The 21636-nt window shown below is 44.0% G+C and overlaps 1 protein-coding gene across 1 annotated transcript in view; it reads right to left on the bottom strand.

Moving 5' to 3' along the window:
• The window catches only part of PIK3R6 (phosphoinositide-3-kinase regulatory subunit 6), a 34257-nt gene extending 13287 nt beyond the window's left edge, over positions 1-20970 (bottom strand). Inside the window, exons 1-11 of the mRNA XM_063123250.1 lie at positions 20643-20970; positions 19383-19512; positions 18495-18578; positions 15984-16075; positions 14563-14631; positions 12715-12847; positions 8811-8880; positions 7851-8034; positions 4504-4651; positions 3268-3360; positions 1045-1504 (exon numbers count right to left, since the gene is read on the bottom strand). Coding sequence (XP_062979320.1) covers positions 1045-1504; positions 3268-3360; positions 4504-4651; positions 7851-8034; positions 8811-8880; positions 12715-12847; positions 14563-14631; positions 15984-16075; positions 18495-18578; positions 19383-19395 — 1346 coding nt within the window. The 5' untranslated portion in view covers positions 19396-19512; positions 20643-20970. The remainder of the gene's footprint in view (positions 1-1044; positions 1505-3267; positions 3361-4503; positions 4652-7850; positions 8035-8810; positions 8881-12714; positions 12848-14562; positions 14632-15983; positions 16076-18494; positions 18579-19382; positions 19513-20642) is intronic.
• Positions 20971-21636: the final 666 nt, after the last annotated feature.

Here is a 21636-nt window from a genome sequence, read left to right as displayed (position 1 = left end):
TCTTGATATAAGGCACTTTTACTCGGATGTCAGGGGGATTGCCACCAAAGTTCCCAGTCTCCAGCTGGTCGCGCCCCACCCCATCTGTGGCACAAAGCCAGAAACGTGACTCAAGTGGTCTATGCGAATGGCAGAAGTCTTGCTGTTTGTCCAAAACTCACTCCAAAAACTCTGATCCAAACTTAAAGATAAGTATTTATTAAGAATATAATAAGGGAGCAGGGGAAAGCAGGCAGGCAGCCCACCCTCCCAAAAAAAGTCAAACAGTACAAATGTGTTAACCTATGTGAAGCACTTAGAGGAAGATGCTTGCAACTTGTAGGGGACACTTTCAATGGTCACCTTTGGATGGTCAAAAGAGTGGTAAGGTGACAAAGGACTAAAGCAAGTGTGGAGAACCTTAGGCCCGGGGCCCAATTCTGGACAACCTGGAGTCTCAATCTGGCCCTATGGGGTTCCACAAGTGGCCATGCCCCCTTCTCCTAGTCCAAACACTTTCTCCAGACCTCCAATCCTTTTGTGTTCCCCAACTTTGGCGCAGTCCCTCACCCGCCAATTCAGAAAGGTTTAGATTCCTCTCCCAAGGCTTATTTACTGGCACTAAGCTTTACCCTAAAATAAGCTGGTATTTTGGCCACACACCCTTTGTCTTCAGCCCCCGCTCACTACTGGAATGCAGCCCCTCCCCGAGCTTCTCCAGAATGGATTTCAAGCAGAAGGAGAACCAACATCTCTGAACTAAAGGGAGCCCAGCCCCTTTTCTTTATGATTGATCTTGTGGGGTGGGATGGGGCAGCCTAACCTGTTTTGTCAATTGCACATGGGACGGAAAACCTGCTTGTCATCTTTGAACTAGGTAGCGCTAATTATAAGGAATGTGCTAACTGGAAAGGAAGGGGCTATTAACCAGGAGATGGCTCTGGCTTCCTATTTTGTGTGGAGCAGCAAAGATGTCTGGGAAATTATGTGAAGAAAACATAGCTACTGCCCTGTAGTTTTCTTAAAGACACAGACGCTGGGATGACAGGCCTGCATTACACTTACCTCAAGGAGTAATATGCTTGGGCGAGGCGCCCCAAAACTCGGTCGTCCCCCAACACCAGGACACGAGCTGTGTGCAGTCTTTTCATTGGGGCCATCGGCTCCATGGTACTACCACCAGATTTCCGGTGCAGCTTCCCTGTGGGCTTTGCACCTTGCCCATTGCAGCCACTTTGGAGGAAGGCGATGCTATCCAGTGAAGAAGCCCTCTTCTTCATGCAACCTTTCCTCTGCAGCCGAGAGTGCTCAGTCTCAGCAGTGCAAGGAGATGGAATTTCATCCCCTGGAGTGGGCAGGTCCCGCTCAATGCCACTGTCGGTGGAGAGCACCGAGAAGCGTGTCTGCTCAAAGCAGTCATAGTCTGGCATCAGGTCTTGAAACTCAAAGCTGTCCAGTTCTGGACTCAGAGAATCCTGTTCGCAGGACTGGCTCGGCGAACGGAGGAACAGCACCAGCTCCTTCCCTGAAATGAGGAGACGGCCATGAGGTTTCAAGAAGACTGTCCAAAAGCTTGAAACCAAGACACGATGTGGCGTTGTGCCAATGATTTTGTCCACATCCCCAGGGCAGAATCAGGGCTGGCGTTGGGGGTAGGCATGGCTGGGCACCTGTCCAGGGCCCACACCCCAGCAGGGGCCCACTGACAAGAGCCCCCCTGAAGTTGCCCCTCCCCTTCACCATGGCAACCTGCTTGTTCCCCTGCCTCTCATTCTGGCCCAGTAGTGATAAGAAGGAGGAGCAGGAGATGCCACTGCCCATTTGTTCACTGGCTCTCTGCATGTCAAGCAAGCAATAGCAATGATGAGAAAGAGTAGGACAGGTAGCTGCTGGTGACAATGGCGGTGAGAAAGTAGACTCCCTGAGGGAGGGAGTCCCTTGAGGGTTTCTTGCCCAAGCGCCCTTCAAGGCCTGCAGCTGTCACTGGCCAAATTATTACATACTTGGTGAAACAAATGTTAATATAATGCAGGCAGGCAACCTCCTAACACAAAAACACCACCTTACTGATTCATAACCCATTTCCTTCAGATGTTTAGAGCTAATCAAAATGTACAGAGGTAAAAAACATGTCCTTCCGGGACTGGTCAGCTTTAGAATGCAGGCAGGCAATTCTATGTTTAATGTCTCTATGTTGAAAAATAAAGAGCTCCCACACATAGAAAGCTAGCATGTCAGGAGAAGATTTCTAGTTTAATCTTCTTCTTGAAAGGCCCATTTTTCTATGGGCCAAACTACATGTTACGATAAGCACACTTTTTGTTTTTTACAAGGGTGGTTACACTGGCCACTTTTTTTTGAAAAAATAGCAGCCATGGTGCCTCGATCTAAAACATGCTTCTAATCTTTATCACAGATCCACAGTGATTTCCTTCTGATTTCCCCAGCATCTCTGGTAGCAATCAGGGAGGATTTTTGGAGATACACCAATGTGGGGATTGGGAGTTCTTTTTGTACTGGGCCCTGTGGCTGCTTTTTCATCAAAATAAAAATTGGCCAGTTTAAAAAAAAAACTTTAATTTAAAAGTTTATAACAGGAAACAGGTAGTTTAATCCTATGCTTAACGGAGGGTTTTTAAAAACGGAATATCTGTTTTGGGAATAATAATGGTGTGCAATTAAATAATTAAAATACAATAAGGGTGCAATCCTACATATGTTTAGACCAAAAAAAGGGCCTGCAGCATTTTGTCTGTGATGCCTGTTGTTTCCTCATGGGCTCTGCATCCTGGAATAAACCTGATCTGCTTCTCTGTCACAGAGTCAAAAGGATTAACAGCTCCTTCCAGGGGGGAATCTACACGTCGTACTGAAGTCGCTTCCGTACGCCCCCAAAACGATGGTGTGTTCCTGCCTACCTTCCTTGCCGCCGCCGCCTCCCTGCCGGCCTCCTGCTACCAGGGTAAGAGCAACCCAGGTCGGAGAGCTCGGCTCCCGCCGAGCTCTCCGACCCGGGTCGCTCTTACCCCAGCAGCAGGAGGCCGGCAGGGAGGGGGAGGGGGAGGCGGCAGCGGCGGCAAGGACGCGGCCGGATTCCCCAGCCGCCTCCTCCTCCGTCTCTTCTGGGCTGCAGGTAGGCAGGAACACACCATCGTTTTGGGGGCGTACTGGGGGCGCATGGGAGCGCCTTCAGTACAACATGTAGATTCCCTCCAGGTGATATGGGAAAGTTTACTTTTCTGCTTCTGGGCTACAGGCCATAATCCATGTCAGAATTGAGGCACTCACAAAGCTGGTCTTCATCTCTCCACAGGTGGAAGCTGATGTTAGGGCTGGGTAAAGGGATGCCCGGACTTCTTTCTGCTGCAGTCTTCTCCACACCTGCAGGACACAGAGAATTTATTTATTTATTTTATTGCATTTGTATACCGCCCCATAGCCGAAGCTTTCTTGGCAGTTCACATGAGATAAAAACACTTAAAAACGAGATACAATCATTAAAAACCACAAAAACATGCAAAATGCACATACATTTAAAACCACTATAACAATTTTACAAATGATGAGCCCAAAAAAGAGAAGTTGTTGTTGCTAATTTAGTCATTTTGGGGTGTTCATTGCAGGCCATCCAAGCAAAGGCAGAGGCATAGAACTTCACCAGAGAAGGACATAGAGGAGATGTGGAAGTGACCGTACAAGAGCTTCTGGGAAACACTGCGGTTGATTCAGCTTGCATTGGCCAATGAAGAGCCTCACATCTAGCCCCTTATAACGGAGTTAGTGTAGGAAAATGGGGCTTCCAAGTGGCAAATGGGCAGCTTCTTTAGAGCCCTGAGCAACAGCAGTTTCAGACATACAGAAATGCAATTTTTTGGTGTAACCTCCCCTACTGAAAAAAATGTAAATTTTGTTTAGCACAGCTTCCTGCTGGCCAACAATTTACATTTAAAAGTGCCATGATGTGACATCAGCATAGGAGAGCAACGATCTTCCACACTTAAAAGTATTTGTAGAAGCACATGATTCCCCCTTTATTGATTTGAGGATCATCTTGTACTGTGAGCTTGTACCCAGTTTATACTTTGCACTGTGCCTCTGCAGGCGCACACGCCTTAAAGCAGCCTCCCCCAACCTGATGCCCTCCAAAAGTGTTGGATTTCAACCCCCATCAACCCCAGCCAGCATAGCAAAAGTAAGGAATGCTGGGAGTTGTAGTCCAACAACATATGGAAGGTACCAGGTTAGGGAAGGCTACTTCCATTCTTCTCAGAACAAGGCACAAAACTAAGACGTGACCCTTTGGGTACACATTCAGTTTTCATCCTCTCAGCCCCCACACCAATCCCCTCATTAAATGGTGCACTGCTTTTTTTTTCTAAGATAGAAGCAAAAGCCCACATGCATCACTGCAGGTGCTATGAGAAGTTAAGCCCACAGCAGAGAGCACCAGAGGCGCCTAAGAGTCAATGCTAGGAAAAAACCTGGAGGCATCTTTTCATCCCAGTCTCAGACAGCTACACTTACCTTTCTCTGAAGCACTTAGCAATGTACTGTATATTTTCCCCAGTTCCTCCACATATTGACTGTATTCTGCACTCATCTCTCTTCCTGCATGTTCAATGATTGTCATCACTTGCTGAAAATAGTGCTCGGTCACATCTAATGGCTTTGCCTGTCACAGGGAGAAAGAGTCAACATTAATAATTGCTGGAATGAACCACTTTCATTATAAGATATATTTTTATTTACAAGCAAGCAGATTTAGATCCTGCCCTTCTGTTGTTGTCACAATGTTCAACTTTGCCTAGCCAGAAAATAATTATGGTTAGTATGAACACAAATTTGTGAACTTGCAACACCAGACAGCACAGCTATCAGGTTTCTCAAAGTAATTTTGTTTCAATTGAAATGTTTATTTTTAAAACCTTGCCTTTTATGACTTAAGTAATTTCTCTCTTCTGTTTTGTAAGCTACCTCTTTTCCCACCCATACCCCCAACAAATCCTGTTAAAATACCAATAGACAACTTCCTTCAGGATAACATCTGCAAAACAGCTTAAAATAAACATTGGAGGGGAGGCGTCAAGGCACACTTTCCACATGTGCTCTAGTAGAGACATTTTGGGAGAAGATCTTCAGAGGAATTAACAATACAATGAAGCAACACATCTCAAAGATTCCAATACTTGTAATTCTGGATATTTTCTCCAAAGATTTACAGTCTACACTGCAAAATGACTTTATGTAACACTCTTTAACTAGAGTGACAAGGAAGACAGGGCTCCTGTATCTTTAACAGTTGTATTGAAAGGGAAATTTCAGCAGGTGTCATTTGTATATATGGAAAACCTGGTGAAATTCCCTCTTCATCACACCAGTTAAAGCCGCAGGTGCCCTGCCATCTTTTGTATCTGGTCACTCTAGTATAGCTCCAGCAGCATTAACTGTTGTGATGAAGAGGGAATTTCACCAGGTGCTGCATGCATACAAATGACACCTGCTGAAATTCCCTTTTCTATACAACTGTTAAAGACACAGTAACCCTGCCCTCCTTTTCATATGGTCACCCTATCTTTAGCAGTAACAGCAGTAGCAAAAATCAGAAGCCATGGAAAAGCTCAATGGGTAGACTGAGCACTCCTAATCCTCTGATCTGCTAGCTGTAGATGGGGGAGGCACTAGTCTGGGGCAGAGGTGCCCTCTCACTGGTCAAAAAAATATCTGCCAGCAATGTGGGGAGAAGCTCTGTCTGCATTGAGACCCACTTTCCACTAACAGAAAGTTCCACTGGTGAAAAGCTACCATTGGTGGTGTAAGGCCCTAAAAGGGAGCATTTGGGGTGGGGTGGGGGTTACATTGTATCCATTAGATCTAAAGCCTCTATGATCCCCAGAGGAGGCCCCTTAGCTACAGCAGGCTAGAGCTGGTGTAGCAAAATTCCAGTGGGGGTGGGATTAAAAAGTAAAGATCCACGAGACTGAAAACCCCAGCATGCCCTCCCATGCCTCCTGCCCTCAATGGCTAAACCAGCAGCACGTTGGAAGCTCTCAGCCTCACACACAACTACACTTAGGATTGCTCTGTTATCTCTCAAGGTTTGTTTTCAGAGGGAACATTTACTAATGAGAAGCCACCCAACACTTGAAGGTGTCAGAGGTCATGCAAAAACTGAAGCACTCACGGAAACCTGAAATTTGAAACACTGGGCAGTATCCAATTCAACACTACCACTTAAGTAAATTATATTGTGGGAGCGTGTGACCTTTAGCGCAATGCCAATTGCACTGGCTGGCACACTGGGGTTTCTACGGAAAGCTGCCACTCCAGCATGCATTGTTGGTGTTGTGCTAGAAGTTGCTTACACTAGTGGAACATAATTTACATTAGTGGTGGTGTTGAATTGGATACTGCCCATTCCATGCAATGTGGTACCCACTTTACAGGTATGTCAATCATATAAACCAGAACAATGCCCACTCCCCAATTATTAAATTGTGTTGACCTATTAGGAGAAAATATTTATAGTTTGGAGGTTCTGTGATTCTGTAATCTATGCATCCTAATTCATTTCTTTTACATTTTCAGGCTATGTTCAGAGCTTGCCTTCTCTGTATACTGGAAAATCCAACAAAAATATACCTTTATAAAAATAAAGTTCACAAAAATGTCACACAGTGGATTGATTCCAGTTAATTGACTATAGGATTACATCCTACAATATTTTATGGTGCCATTCTTCTTTTATCCCAATCTTTTTAACTTCAGAAAGTATAGAGCAGCTTTCCCAACCTGGTACCTTCCAGATGTATTAGACTACAGCTCCCAGAAACCCCCAGGTTGGAGTAGGGCTGACTCATGGTAGTACACCAAATCTCAGAGGCTGAGTAGCAATGAAACCTCTATTTGGGCTTGTATTTTTGCAGGAGAACTATCAAAACCCCAAGAATTGCCCATTTGCCTATAAGATTACCATAATTTGCTTTGTTTCCATCCCCCAATGCAATTTTTTTTTTTACATAGAAAATAGTCTCTTATTTCCATCTATATTTCCATATATGCCAAATGGGATAAGACAGGAACCACCTGCTTCTGGTGGTTCCATATAGATCCATCCGATTAGAATCCACCAGGGGAAGAGCCTTCAGCATGGTGGCACCCCTCCTGTGGAATTCCCTGCCTCTAGAGGTCAGGCAGGCGCCAACCTTGTACTCCTTTCAGCACCTCCTGAAAACATCTTTATTCCAAGAAGCCTTCCCTTAATATGCAGCCTTGAATCTCTGTTTTTGCTTCTTTAAAATTTTGTTTTAACTATTTTATTCTGTTTTTATTTTCATTTTATCTTGCACACCGCTCCGAAATTTTTCAATGGGGAGCGGTATATAAATATTCTAAATAAATAATAATAATAATAAGCATACAAGAAGTTTATTTTCCTAACTTTTCTGTTGCACATTGAGAAGTATGCACACATCCCTCCCCAATCCAAGGCCTAGTTGTTTATTGAGTGACTGTATAGTGGAAGCCGATCCAGAGGCTACCCTCCAGCTAGGAGGCAAGTGACTAGGAATGTTTCCACTTCTCTACTACAATTTGTCTGGAACTGCTGTTCTAAGGAATTTCATTTTGATGACGATGATGATGGTGATATATCTCTTTCCACCATAAAAAGCAGTCTCGAAATGTCTTACATATACAAATACCGAAATCCATAATGAATATAGAGGGGGGGGGAACCCAAAATCAATATAAACCATAATCAGCATAGTAATAAAAATAAAAATAAGAATTGCACCCTTATCCATTTAACAAGGGACCAGACAAAATCTGAGAAACGCAAGTTGTCACAACAGTTCCTGAACTCTGGGCAATACCTGAAGGAGACCGTGCAATCTCCTAACATTACAGCGCTCCTTCAACACGGTTTGGAAGGCACGTTCTATCACATACAGCATGCATGACCTGGCACTCTGGAACGCCTGAGCAGCCCTGATTTCATCAACGAGTGCCCGGCATACAGCTTCAGAGAGCAAATCTGGGGCAGCAAACATGAAAACCCTGGGGAAAAGCAGAGTTAACATATGAGCCATAAACAGAAATAATTAACCCTGGAAGAAAAGCTGTACAGCCTACAATAAAACTCTGGTTAACTCACAGGAATCAGAGTAATCACATTGTGATTGCACTGGTGTTATTCTGGACCAAACATGTTACCGTTGTACCTGTAAAACCATACCCATGTGCATACCTCTTTAAACAGGTGTGTATACACATCTTGGAAACCTGTTTAGGCTAGGGCGCCCTGATGCTAAGACACGGTGTGTGTTTTTTAATGTGCAGATATGTGTGTATGAAGTCTACATCCTCTGTTGCAGGAAACATTGGTGTAACACTGGTATTTCTTGCAGGAATAATGATGTGGAGAGCTGAGATTTTCCCATCAATTCAGAGGTAAGACTAGTGGATTCCTTTAAGTGAACCTGCTGCACAGCCCTTGAGCAAATGGAAGCTGCATGCATCCCTTGAGGCATGATAGTTAAAGGCCAGAAATCAGACTAATTCTTTGGGCAACCTCTTTGCCACACAGATGTGCTCAAAAGGAATGTCTACATGCATCGTTTTGTGCAGCTTATATGATACATGATTTGCAGCATATTGATGGTTGTTGAAGTCTCTTCATGAAGTTGGGTGAGGTTTTGACCATGCACTGCTCTTCCACACTTTATACAATTTCCAAGTTCTCTGCCCCATGATAAGAAATGTTAATTTCAGAATGTAATAGACTGGAACATTTCAATGCAGAATTAAAAGGCACTGGGAAGCCCAATACTTACTTTTCCTGATAAAGGAATGAGTCATTCTTGAGACTTTGCTCTGCAGAGACCATTCTTTGGTACAATACTCCTAATGTACAAAATAAACAAACACATAGTTATCAAAATTTAAAGGTCTGTCATCTGACTGCTGTCACCTAATGAACAATTGGTAGTGCTAGTATAACATCAGTTTAAAAGGAAATCAAGTCCAGAACTGAGAATGCATGCTGCTCTATAGCATGAATACGGAAAACTAATTTCTAAAGCAGACCTAACAAAAGCCACCAATGTACAAAGGGAACAGTTCACAGATGTGTTTCAACAGCCATAGAGAAGTTACTGGGAAACATTTCCACATAATGGCAGGTCCAAATAAACTTATAGAAATGCTTTCAAGGAAATTCCTTTGAATTACATATTTGTGCCAACCCCACTCATCACTGGCTGCACTAGCATGAAAATATGCCATTATGATTTGGGTGTTCCACATAAGTACCATCCCCATAACCATGCAGAAGTGTTCCTCAACAGGTTCAGCATAGACAAACTGTCCCAAAGGCCACAATATGAATTGCCTTCATGAATAGCACTTTTATTGGAGCCAACCACATACTAGATCAGCCTCCAGATGTATTGGACTACAACTCCCATCATCACTCAGCCAACATGGCCATTGAGAAGTGTCAATTGCAAATGCTTCTATTTCTCTTGTGCGCAGTTTCCATGCAATGAAGTAGATTACATATACATGTGGTTCGTGTATGCAATTTTCTACATAGGATTGTTATGAAAGAAAATCCACAAACATTTGAAATGGCTTCTTGAAGCAAGGGCCAGAGATAGTTAGCTAAATCAAGTATATGAGATGGAAATAGAGTTCCAGATCAGATACATGAGATGCCATACCTTGTTACTTGATCTTGACACCTTATCATGGAACTGTACTTATCTACTATTGGTCAATGAAGTACAAAGTTGTTCATTCATAATTTGGCTGATGTAATCTTTTGCATGAACAATTGTGCAAAGGGGCTGTTTTTACACATCTTTCATGCAGTTTATGCTAAAAGAAATGCTAATTGTATTTCTTGAATGCACAGTTTCAGGTTGCATTTCTTGAATGAGCAGTTCTTTTCTTAGCACTCTAATGAAATAATCTAAGCAACATTTTTTGAACCAGGGCTGATCACTGACTTGGAAAGTATGAACAATTGTTCAAGCATTCTTCTTCCTTTTATTTCCTCCAGATATGAATCAGCACCAGGTCCCACCTGACAGACAGCAGAATACTTCCTAATATTTGGCCAGATATATTTTGGTGCCTTTGGACAGGAAATCCAAAATGGCACCCCACCACCACCACAACTCAGTGGTACAAATATAATAAATATAATAAATAAAAATATAATGAATAAAAATGAGTGACAATTTGTTGACCTTTAATGATACCTCCAAAATGGTTGAGCTAGCCCCAAAATTGGTTCTTCTACTTACAAAGAAGCTCACTTAAAACAAGATAAACTTCTTACATATGAAGTATGCACGTATGTCTATTTTACTGGAGGGTATTCTGCCTCCAGTTGGAGCTTCCCACCAGAGCACGTATGGGAAGTAGATCTGTGTGATTTATTAAAATATAAGGATGATGCACATGTAAATTTCTTCCAACAGAACAGATACCCATGTCAGAAATTTGCGATGTGCAAATTGCCTCTGAATTCCCCTTGAACGAAAGCACATCCAAATGATGCTGGTTTGGGGAGCCAGAAACTCCATTTCAGAGCATCCAGGACCTCCACACAGTTGATGTGGCTAGTTCTGGCCAGGTCAGAGAACTTCCCATGGTCCATACACATGTGCAGGACCTACCAAGCCCAGATCCAGCCTGCTCTCTTATCCCCCATTCTCACTGCTCTTCCCACATCCTGATGCCCAATAGAACAGGCAGATGAGGGGTGAGCATATTACCCCAACCATTAAAATCACTCCACTGGCTGCCAATTAGTTTCTGGGTGAAGTACGAAGTGTTGGTCATTACCTTTAAAGCCCTACATGGTTTGGGTCCAGGTTACCTGCGGGATTGCCTTCTCCCATACAGTCCACCCCACACACTCAGGTCCTCTGGGAAGAACTTACTTCATTCAGCCAAAATGAGGCTGACAACTGTTACCCAGAGGACCTTTTCTTCTGTTGCCCCCAGACTGGAATGGCCTGCCCGAGGAGATTCGTAAACTTAACTCTCTCTCTGAATTTAAGACAGCTTTAAAGTCTAGCCATTTCCGGCAGGCCTACCAAGATAAATGTTAAACCAAGAATTTTTAAGATGTGTTGATTGTCATTTTGATGTTGTATTGGTTTTATATGCTCTTTTAATTAATTTTATGTATCTGATTTATACGGTATTGTTGTACTAATGTTGTCCCCACCTCGAATTATTATTATTATTATTATTATTATTATTATTATTATTATTATTATTATCAAATAGACCATGGAACAGAAGTAAGGAAGTGGAGCACTCTTGCTGGGGAAGGGGTATGTCTCTTTTCTAAGAGAGGCACAAAATTGGGATTGATCTTAGCTGACCAGGTCCTGGTCTTGATGGCAGTGCTTTGCCACCGCGAGGTCTCGGGCTCCCACATTTGCACTCTGACGTGCAGCACCCAAACCACCTCTCCTCCCTCTGACTGCCCATTCCTTCCTCCCCACCTTTTCAAAAAAAATCTGATCTGTATCTGCGCAGCTTCGCAGATACAGATAAAAAAAACTGGGGGAGGGGGACGAACAGGTCCCGTTCCTCTCCCCCCATTTTTATTTTTATTTTATTTGCAGGATGCGCAGGGCCCGTTCCTCTTCTCCCCCGTTTTTTTTAATTATTATTTACAGGGATGCACGTGGCTCTGCTGAGCTCCTGGAGGTCCGCCCCCTTCAGCTGTGACACGCCTCCGCAGCCCCCAAAAAAGTTGGAGTGAGTGCAAGACTTTTTTTCAGTGGAGTTTCTGGGATTTGCCCCCGGATGGCTTCGCAATGGCGGCTGCTTCATGTAGATGACATGCCGCTACTGCAAATCCACCCCAGGGCAAACCCACCCCAGGGCAAACCCTTCATGTAGACAAGCACCATCATGGTTGGCACAAGCCATGTCATTTGTTTGGATGGCTTTCTTCAGTTCCCACAGGCATGTCCTGAGAGAAATATTTGCTCTTTAGCTGTGACATTCCCCATTCTTCTGCTTCTGTGCCACAGCAGAGCTGGGCAGGAAGTAAATTGGGATCTACTTATAGATCTCTGGGTGATTTGCAGTAGATTAGCAAGGGTTTCTGACTCCCAATGGTTCAACAATAGCAACAATGCTGTCATCCCCCCCTGCCCCCACACCTAAATTAGGCTGCTGAAATGAAGGAAGCTTGGAGTAAGCAGGAGTAGACTTTTGAGTGAAAGGACTGTGAGCTCAGTTCAGTTCTGGTACTGAAAACAAATTCTTAGGCTCAGAATATGCTCAGAGACACCCTGTTCTTTAATTCTAGGTGTATGTCTGCTGCTCCTCTGGCTCTGGTTGGTGAATCTTGGGGATATATGCCTTTCTCTGTGCTACAGCATTTGATTTAAGAAGGATACTGCCTTTTTTATGTGACCTTTGTCATGATTCATTAAAGAAGGAAGGAGGGAGGGAGGGAGGCAAGAGAGGGAAGAAGGAGGGAAAAAAGGAAGAACAAGAAATGAACCCCTCATTTTGCTTTCTGTTGCATATATATATATATATATATATATATATATATATGCTTGACCAAGATGGGAGCCAGGCACCAGCACAGCTTCTAAGACCTTAAAGGTGCAGTACATAGACAATCCCTCCCATGCCCATCAGGCACTAAAAATAAAATGAATAAATCAAACCAAAAAGAGCAGGAATACTGCACACCTGGTATTGTCCGTTCCAGTTTTAGCTGCCGAGCATAATCCAGGCCAATGGTGCAGTAAGGTTTGGGCAGAGTGAGTAACTTCTTGCAGAAGTCATACACTCTTTCATACAGGTCATCAGGAATGCAGGGTACCTGGAGAAGCAAAGGGAGAGGAAGTGTCTCAGCAGAAATCACGTTGGGGGGGGGGGGACCAGAGCAAAGTTCTAGATGAATCTGCAACAATGCTAAAGGCAAGCAGCCAAATTTACCCCAGTATCAATGGAATAATTCCCCATGGTAATTACGCTTATTCATACCTGCTGTTGGAATGAATCTGGATTCAGCACTCCAACTGAACAGAATAAATTAATTATTTGATAATTAATAAAATTATGTGATCAAGATCCATAGGTTTCCTTTTACTGAGAGTGGCTTTGCAGGATAAATGTGCCTTATACTTTTTGTGTGTGCTTTATTTAGCATCTCTGTGAAAAGAAAGCAGTGGCTAAGATCACCCTGGGCTTCCTTGCATTTCCCCCCTCCTGTGAGTGAAAAAGCAGCTAGCTTGAGAAGTAAATATCCATAGCTATTTACTAACAGCTTGTACAAATACAAATGCTTTTCCTCTAGGAAGCTGAATGAACAAGTGACTGACACTAAACCTGGAGGAGCTGTGGCATGCATGCTGCACTTTGCGCAAGTATGAAACAAGAATTTACGCTGAAGCTGTACCCATGGATCCTTGCCCCTTGGCCAACCAAACATTTGCTGCAGACCTTGATTCTGAATCTTCCCCTTTTCTCAGACATGGGCCCAGTACTCATAATTACCACATCAAGCAGGTTGTCTCTTTCGAACTCTGGAGACTTCTTTTTTTTCCAGACAAAAGTGTGAAAGACAGTAGGCATCAGGGAAAAGCAACGGCCCATCCAGAACTTAACTGACTTACACAGGTGTAGCTCCAAATAATTTTTAAACGGCAGTGCTCACCCATGAGTCATGTGCCTCTGAACATGTGCAGATTTCCAAACAGGCTTGAGTTCTGGATCCTTTTTCATACAGGGCCCATGAGGGAAGTGACAATCTCCCATTTCAACTTTAACCCTCCCTCCCTTTTTCTTCACATCTCCAAATAAGGAGAGGGCATAGATTATTTTTAATGCTTCCTTTTCATATGCCGTAAATCACTGATCTCTGCTCTGGATTTTTCCTTATGCCAAACATGCTTTATGTTCCTTGCTGTTATTAGCACATGAATAATGGATGCCATACACAAGCAGACAGCATTTTGTAGTGTTATAAAATCTCTGTTTAGAAGCAGACTATTTACCATCTGGATTCCCAAACAAGGTTGTTGTTCTTTTGTTTTTACTATTAATTTTTAAGGACATCGATGCATCAATTCTTTTTAAACTGTGAATGGAGCAGCAGAGGGAAGCACGACCATTCATGAATACATTTCACTCTGTTATCTGTGTCTATAATGCAAGCACACAATGGGCTAAACTACACACCATGTTAAATGTGTACCATGTAGGTGATTTTAATGTTTTTATATATTCTAGTGTAAGTATGTGGCACCTTGATCCAGATCAGGACCATTGCACATGGATAAGGGGGGTTTAAACCTTCCCAACCAACCACTTCCCCCCCCTTTAAATCCCTACCCCCACCGCAAGCAGGGACTAAAGAAAGAACAAAGAGCTCCTTTACATGATTGTGGCATTCAAATAGACTTCAAGACTGAACACTCACTCAAAAACTAAGGGCTGGTAGTATCCATGGTGATTGGCCATAGCACAACCTGGCCCATCCACCCCAGCACTGAATCCCCAGGATGATATAGCCCCATAAAATGTGGTCCTCACCTTTATCACTGTATACATCAGTGTGTGAAGCAAGGGGATGATGTATTGCGGATAGTTGCATCTTTCTGCCTGAAGGAAGAAAACAATTATGTTCAAGATTTTCTAATGAAGCCATAATTTAGTTCTGTTGGCAAATTTGGCCACCTCTGTCAGGATCAGATCACACCGGTCTTCCTGGTGTGTATCCCAAATCGGACTCAGAGCCTGAAGAAGAAGAAGTAGACCAGCCAAGGCAGGAATTGGGGGAGGAAATTCTCCAAGACTCTCCAGGAGTCAAGGAGGAATCTTCTCAGGAGCTTATTGGACAGGAGACCCAGGCTCAGAGATCATCCTCTCTCTCCCTGGGAATTCAGCCTTTGTTCGAGGGGGATGCAGCATCAGAATTGACATATCCCAGCATCACAGGGTCAAGCAGACAAAGTTGAGAGGAAGTGGGAGGCAGTCTGCCAGACTAGCCACTTACCAGAGGTTACAACTTGAAGACCCTCCATGAAGGAGAAGTTCGGTAAAAGCCTGTCAGACATGGCAGGAAACTGTCCATTTAGTTGATAGGCAACTGCCCTGCTTTGTTAGGCTAATTAAGCTTAGCAGATAGCTCCTAGCATTTACACTCCCTTCAGGTGTGAAGACATGTTTTTACTGAATGAGGTTTTTGTGGATTGCACACTGGACCTCTTTATTGTCTCACATCTTGGCAGGAGGGCTTGTGATTACGACAACCACACTGCTTACGCCTTGTTCCAGATCATTTATGAATAGGTGAAAATGTATAAGTCCCAAAGCAGATCCAATACAGCAACACGGAATAATACTCAGTACTGAACAGAGGTCTGGCAAGCAACATGGACTCTTGTTTCCAGTCCCTTGAATGGGTGGCACTGCAACACTTTAGACATGGCAGAGAAGAGGAAAATGTATTGTTCTAGTCTGTGACTCTGGACAGATGGATATATGGCTGAAGCAATAAGCTTTGACATCACCCCTTAGGCTTTGACTCGAAGGGCAGTCTAGAAATTATTATGAGAAAAAATAAATAAAACATATCAGACCTTGTTTCTGAGGCCTGTGATGTTCAGTCACTCTGTGCTATTCTAAACTTATTGAAAACAAAGGAAAATAGGCTACTTGACATAAATGTCAGAGACAGGGCTAGGGCCTGCATTGAGTTTGGATGAATGGAGCCTGTAGAAAGAATATCCACATATGTGGATTGCAGTCTAGTCCAAGACAACTTACTTGACTTTTTCCTATGTAACCATGATGCCCAAAGAAGCAGTCCCAAATCCAGCCTGATGCCCCCTTGAAACTAGCAGAACAGGGGCTAAGCAATAAACTGTGGTTTCATGGTCATGGGAATGGGTACCTTTGTGGTGCCAAAACTTCTCCCAACCCCTTCTTTTCTTTCTGTGGATCATTCTCACCCTTTCCAGTTCCTTCACCAAAATTTTGATCAAGAGGGCTCCATGACTGGGATTCCTGTCAATTTTCTTGTGCAAGGTCCATCGCAGCATCCCTGTGAGACAAAGGCCAAAGCAGCTGTCACGGTTGCATCCATCAAGTCAGAAATCATAGGAATATAGGAAGTTGGCTTATACTTGGTCAGACCATTGGTTCACCTAGCCCAGTGTTGTTGACGCTGACTGGCAGCAGCTCTCCACGGTTTCAGGTAAGACTCTTTCCCAGCCCTACCGTTTTGATTTGATTGATGTTTGATTTGATTTATGTTGCTGTGTCACTACTACGTATATTGATTGTATATCTATATCTGTAATCTCGACCATTTACTGTTGTCTGTAAATTGGACCATGGTTGAGAGTTATTATATTCACTGATTAGTGTGTAAATACACAATATTGAACAACAATTTTTGAGTACTCATTGTTAACATAGGAAATTGAACCATATTTCTTAGGTCCTTTTTCTTAGCAGCCCTACTGGAGACACGTGAGATTGAACCTGGGACCTTCTGTGTGCAAAGCAGGTGCTCTACCACTGAGCTACAGTCCCCATACACAAGAGGGAGGAAGTGCAACCTTGCATTTAGGATGGACAGTGGGGAGGAAGAGTGGGCGGCACTACAGCCAGGGGAACCTCTTCATTCAGGATGGTAAGGCGTGCTTTGGTGTACCTGACAGCTGTGCCACAGGGCTCACCCAGGCAAAATAATCTGCTCTGCTCCAGCACAATTAACCAAGCTAGCTCCTTTAACATTAGTGTTACTTGAGGCCTTCTGTACTGAGGCTCACTATTTCCATCCTGGAGAGAGCGTCTCATATAAGACGTGCTACAGCATGGTAAGAGAATCCAAACAAAACGCTGGGGGTACATCCATTTAAACTCCAGCAGTTCAAGCTAATTGTGGCAACAGTTCTAATACCACAGACAGGCCATGGCATAAAGATGACCCCATCGTACATGTGCCAATACAACAGAGAAACCGAAAATAGCAAAGCAGAGATTAGAGATGTGAAAGCCTGTTGGGGTAGGGGGTGGAATGGAAAAACCCAGGTTTACACACACACACACACACACACACACACACACACACACACACACACGGGACTTATTTTGTCCAGGGTGGGGGAGGCCAGCAGGAAGCCAGAGGGAGGGGCAGGGGAGGGAGGGGAAAGCAGAAGGAAAACAGCAACTTGGAAGCAATCTGAAGGGCTGGGGAGAGTTGTGTGCTTGTACGCCTGCATGTGTGTGAGAAAGGGGGAGGGAGAAAAAAAGGGATTTAGGGGAATTTGGGAGCGATCTTGTAAAAGAGTGAATATTATTTTTCATGTGCTTGCAGTGAGGAGCAGAAGGGAGGGAGGTGTGTATATACACATATGCATTCAGTGTGTGTGTGTGTGTGTAGTGTGTAGTGTGTGAGTGCATCTATGTGGGTGAGTCAGGATGAAAGAAAAAGAAAGGGAGTGTGTGGTTCAGTGGGGGAGAAAAAGAAGTAAGTGAAGTGGCTGGCAAAGGGAATGGAGAGAGAGAGAATATGACATCTGTGAAATAGGCTTATTTTGGTACTGAAAAGTGTGGGTTCATAGGGGTTGTTTTGTTTGTTGGAACTCAGACCCCACCACTGCCTCAGACTCAATCATTTGAGTCGATTCCATGTCCTTTGTGACGAACCACGCCTCCCATGGCAACCATTTTGAGGTCATGCCCACGACAGTTTCTTTTCTTTTCTTTTTTCTTACAGAATTTGTTTTCTGTCCTGTTTTGTTAAACTCACAATAAAAAAAGTAAAAGAAGTAAATTGCCAAATGTCCTCATAGGCCACAAAAAGAAAAGATGATGATGATGATGAAGAAGAAGAAGAAGAAGAAGAAGAAGAAGAAGAAGAAGAAGAAGAAGAAGAAGAAGAAGAAGAAGAAGAAGAGCGGCCTGCCCCTGATCTAGCCTGATTGGCAGCTCTCCTCTCTTTCAAGCAAAGGTCTTCCCATTGCCTTGCTGCCTTGATTATTTTAGGCATGAATTTGGCATGTGGGCCTTCATACTTGCAAAGTGTAATCTTTATTTATTGAGCTATGGCTCCTTCTCTGTACATTTGTTTCCAGAAAGGAGAAGGATTTGACTGGCCAGGTAACTATTCATAGACTTCCATGTGAGTAAATAACAAGACTAGATGCCCGGGAGATGCCAGCACAGCTAGCCAGGCATGGAGAATCAAACCTTCCTCTGCTTTAGTTTGTTGTGGGGATTGAGTTCTAGAGTACTCAGCAAAAACTTATATAAACCAGTTGCTGGGGAACATGGGCAGGAGAGTGCATTGCACCTGTGTCCTGCTTGTGGGTTCCTGGTCGACAGCTGGTTGGCCACTGTGTGAATGAAGTGCTGGGCTAGATGGACCCTTGGTCTGATCCTGCATAGCACTTATGTTCAAAAACTCTCAAGAACTCAGTCATCATTTGGATCAGAGTGGCCACTGGCCTTACCTCTCTCACTCTGGAAAGCTGGATGGTGACCATCAAGTTCCCGGAGAAGGGCGTGCACGCTTCGAAGAAAGTCTGACTCAACCTCTTGAAGCAGGAGAAAAACACAATGTGTGATTCAGTGCTATCACAGTCATTGCAACTTACAAACCTTGGCCTTTTGAGCTCATATACACATAACTCCCATCAACAGAGGATACCTCCAATGGTATGCTACTAATGTTGTCAACATCATATACATATGTCCTAGTGCTTCTGAAATTTGATCAACAGATAACCGTCGCTATGCATCAAAGAGTCTTTCCTCAGTGCATCCATACCTCCAGCAGTATTAGAACATTGCCATGTACCGTATACAACCAGTTACCAGTATAGTTACAACACCTCTGATATTAACCCCTTCTACAAGAGTGTGTAAGCGGAGCAATAAACTTACCATAAGAAGATAAAAGTTCCATCATTTATCCTCTGGAAATGTTCACACAGCTGATAAAGGAAGGGGGGGATATAAATGGTGTTGTACTTTTATTGAGGGTGGGGTACAGGACTCAGGCAATGTAGACTCACTCCAGTTTCCCACAGTCTAATCATGTCTGTTTCCTTTGCTGGAGCATATCACTTTATTTATTTGGTTTTGGCTTGGTGCATGTATATCCCACCTTTTTTCCATTTTGCCACCAGAATTGCCATGAAAAGGTCTAGTCTACAGAGGCTTATGCTGCAATAAATCTGTTAATCTTTAAGGTACCATGAAGCTCCTTCCTTGTGTGTTTGCTGTATCAGATAGCTACCCGCTGAATTTTATTCTATCTTTTGCTTAGCTGTGTAGTGGTGGAGGAAGGCAAATTGAAGCCTCCTCATTCCTCCCACTTAGACATCTCATGCACATACCTGGGCTCTCCATGACTGGGCAAAGGTCACAGCAGGTTGTTGTGAGCTTCTCTGTATCAACACTTTTTGGAGAACCAGGTGACCAGAGGGCTCGGTTTCACTCAGCATGGCCTCGTATCCTCTACTGCTTCTGTAAAACAAGTTCGAGGGAGGGGGACAGTGTGCTTAAAATCCATGTTAGTTAGCTGGGACCTACACTGAAACACATGAAAATACAGAGAAGGGAGTGATTTGGTTTCCATAGTGTGCAACTGTGCAGTAAGCTACAGCAACCTGCTTTAGGTAGTGTTCTTAGGAAAGAGGGTGACGCTGCGGTTAAGCATTTTGCGCTAAACATTATGGCTTAGTGTATCGTATGAGCCATGACTTAACATGTCATGTCAACCATTCTTAACCATGCTTCACATGACATAACCACGATTTAAACACGCTCACTAACCATTTACTGCAAAAGGGTTCTTGGCCTAACCATGACTTAGCATGTTGTCTGAAGAGGCCCAGTCTGGAACATAGGTCAGTCTTCCTCAACCTGGAGCCTTCCAGCTGCGTTGGACTAAACTCCCATCATTCACAGCCAGCGCGGCCATTGATAATGAAAGTGTTACATTTCACAGGTGTGGAGACCTGAAAGGTTAGTTATTACTGCCACGAAGAATAGTAGAGGAGATGGTTGTCAAGGGTACTGGTCAGACTGCTACCTGTAGGACAGGGCTGGACAATGTCCTAGGGGCCAATTCACCGATTACACAGGACCCACTGGGGGCTACACCATTGCCCCCAGCCGCTGCTGCCAAATTTGCTGCTGAAATTTGGTGGCACAGCAGCACACACACACACAAAAATAGGCCAATTTTCTTTTAAAACAAAAACAAAACAGCTTGTTTATTTGATTGATTAATTTGATTTGATTTGAACCCTGCCTTTCTACCAAGAAAATTGCACCTTTTCTGCTGCTGCCCCCACTGCACTGCTGAAGTTTGGCAGCAAACTGCTACTTGTTTTCCTTGCAACAAGGAGAACATCAGCCGCTGTTTGCTGCTGCACTGCCAAATTTCAATGGCGACTGTGGGAGCTGCCCACTGCTGCTGGAGAGGACTTATCCTCAGCTTCATGTTTGTTTGTTAAATTTCTATGCCCCCTTTTCACACAAATCACAGCCAGAACCACACAGGAAATCACTTTGTGAATGACCGGCACTAGAAAACATGCTCAGGAGAAAACGTCAGTGACTCTGCTAGAAACAAGGAAGGTCCCACTTACCCAGTATGTCACTCTGTGCATGAGGAAAACGAAGAGGCCTAGGCAGCAGCCAGCAACTAGACAGCGATCTGTCATCACACTGGAGGCTCTCTGCTGGGATGCTGCTGCCAGATTCCTTCCGAACTTGCCAATCTCCCTCACGGGGGAAGACGCCCAAGACAAACTGGCTTTACTTGCCTTGCCAGTACCAGCCAATCCCTGCAAATGTTTGAAAGAATGACAGAGTGGGTTGCATAGGCTCCTCCTCACCCACAAACTGCCCACCTTCTACTGCTTTTTATTTCCCCTGCTGGAAAAATAAAGCCAAGTCAAACTAGGTCGGCTCTTTTCATCTGTACACTCATCCCGATCACATTCTTGTCTTCAGGGTGAACTCAAAGTGAGGCCGGAGTGGACGCAAGGCAGTGCTTTCCTCTCACAGGTGCTCACTGCTCTTTTTAACACAGGAGCTCTTTGGGAGAAGCAGGTGCACAGGTATCCTGCTAGAGATAATCGGATCACGTCAATTGCTTCACCTGCTTTCCATGGCCTGAGTGCTCCAGGTTCCCTCTGTGTTCCGTCTAGTTTCCTGGTGGCATCCCAGCACCGCTGGCCCGTGAGCATTAATGCAAAGCCAATGCTATAACATGCCCCTCTGGCTGGCTAATGGCATAGCACTATATGACACTTGCTTTTTCCCTCACTCCAAAGTGGGCCTGACAAGCAGAATCAGAGATGTGGCATCAGTTTCCCCGTAACAGCTGAGCCAGAAGTGCAGCCTTCACTGGCTTTGTTTTTTAATTAATTAATTACGATCCTATACAGCCCATGAGCCGGAGCTTGCCAGACAGTTCACAAGAGAAGACTTAAAAACATAAAATACAATGGAATAGCATGCAAAAACTGTAAGTTTAAAACAGAATTGTGGGTGGATTCACACCAGCAATTTTCCTTATGTATGCTAACCCCACTCCCCCACACCTCGCATACAGGTGCATATATGAGAGGTACATTC

The sequence above is a fragment of the Elgaria multicarinata genome, chromosome 3 (assembly GCF_023053635.1).
Source record: "Elgaria multicarinata webbii isolate HBS135686 ecotype San Diego chromosome 3, rElgMul1.1.pri, whole genome shotgun sequence".
Taxonomy (NCBI): Eukaryota; Metazoa; Chordata; class Lepidosauria; order Squamata; family Anguidae; genus Elgaria; species Elgaria multicarinata.
The sequence above is the reverse complement of the archived record's forward strand: the minus strand, read 5'-3'. Positions and strand labels throughout refer to the sequence as shown.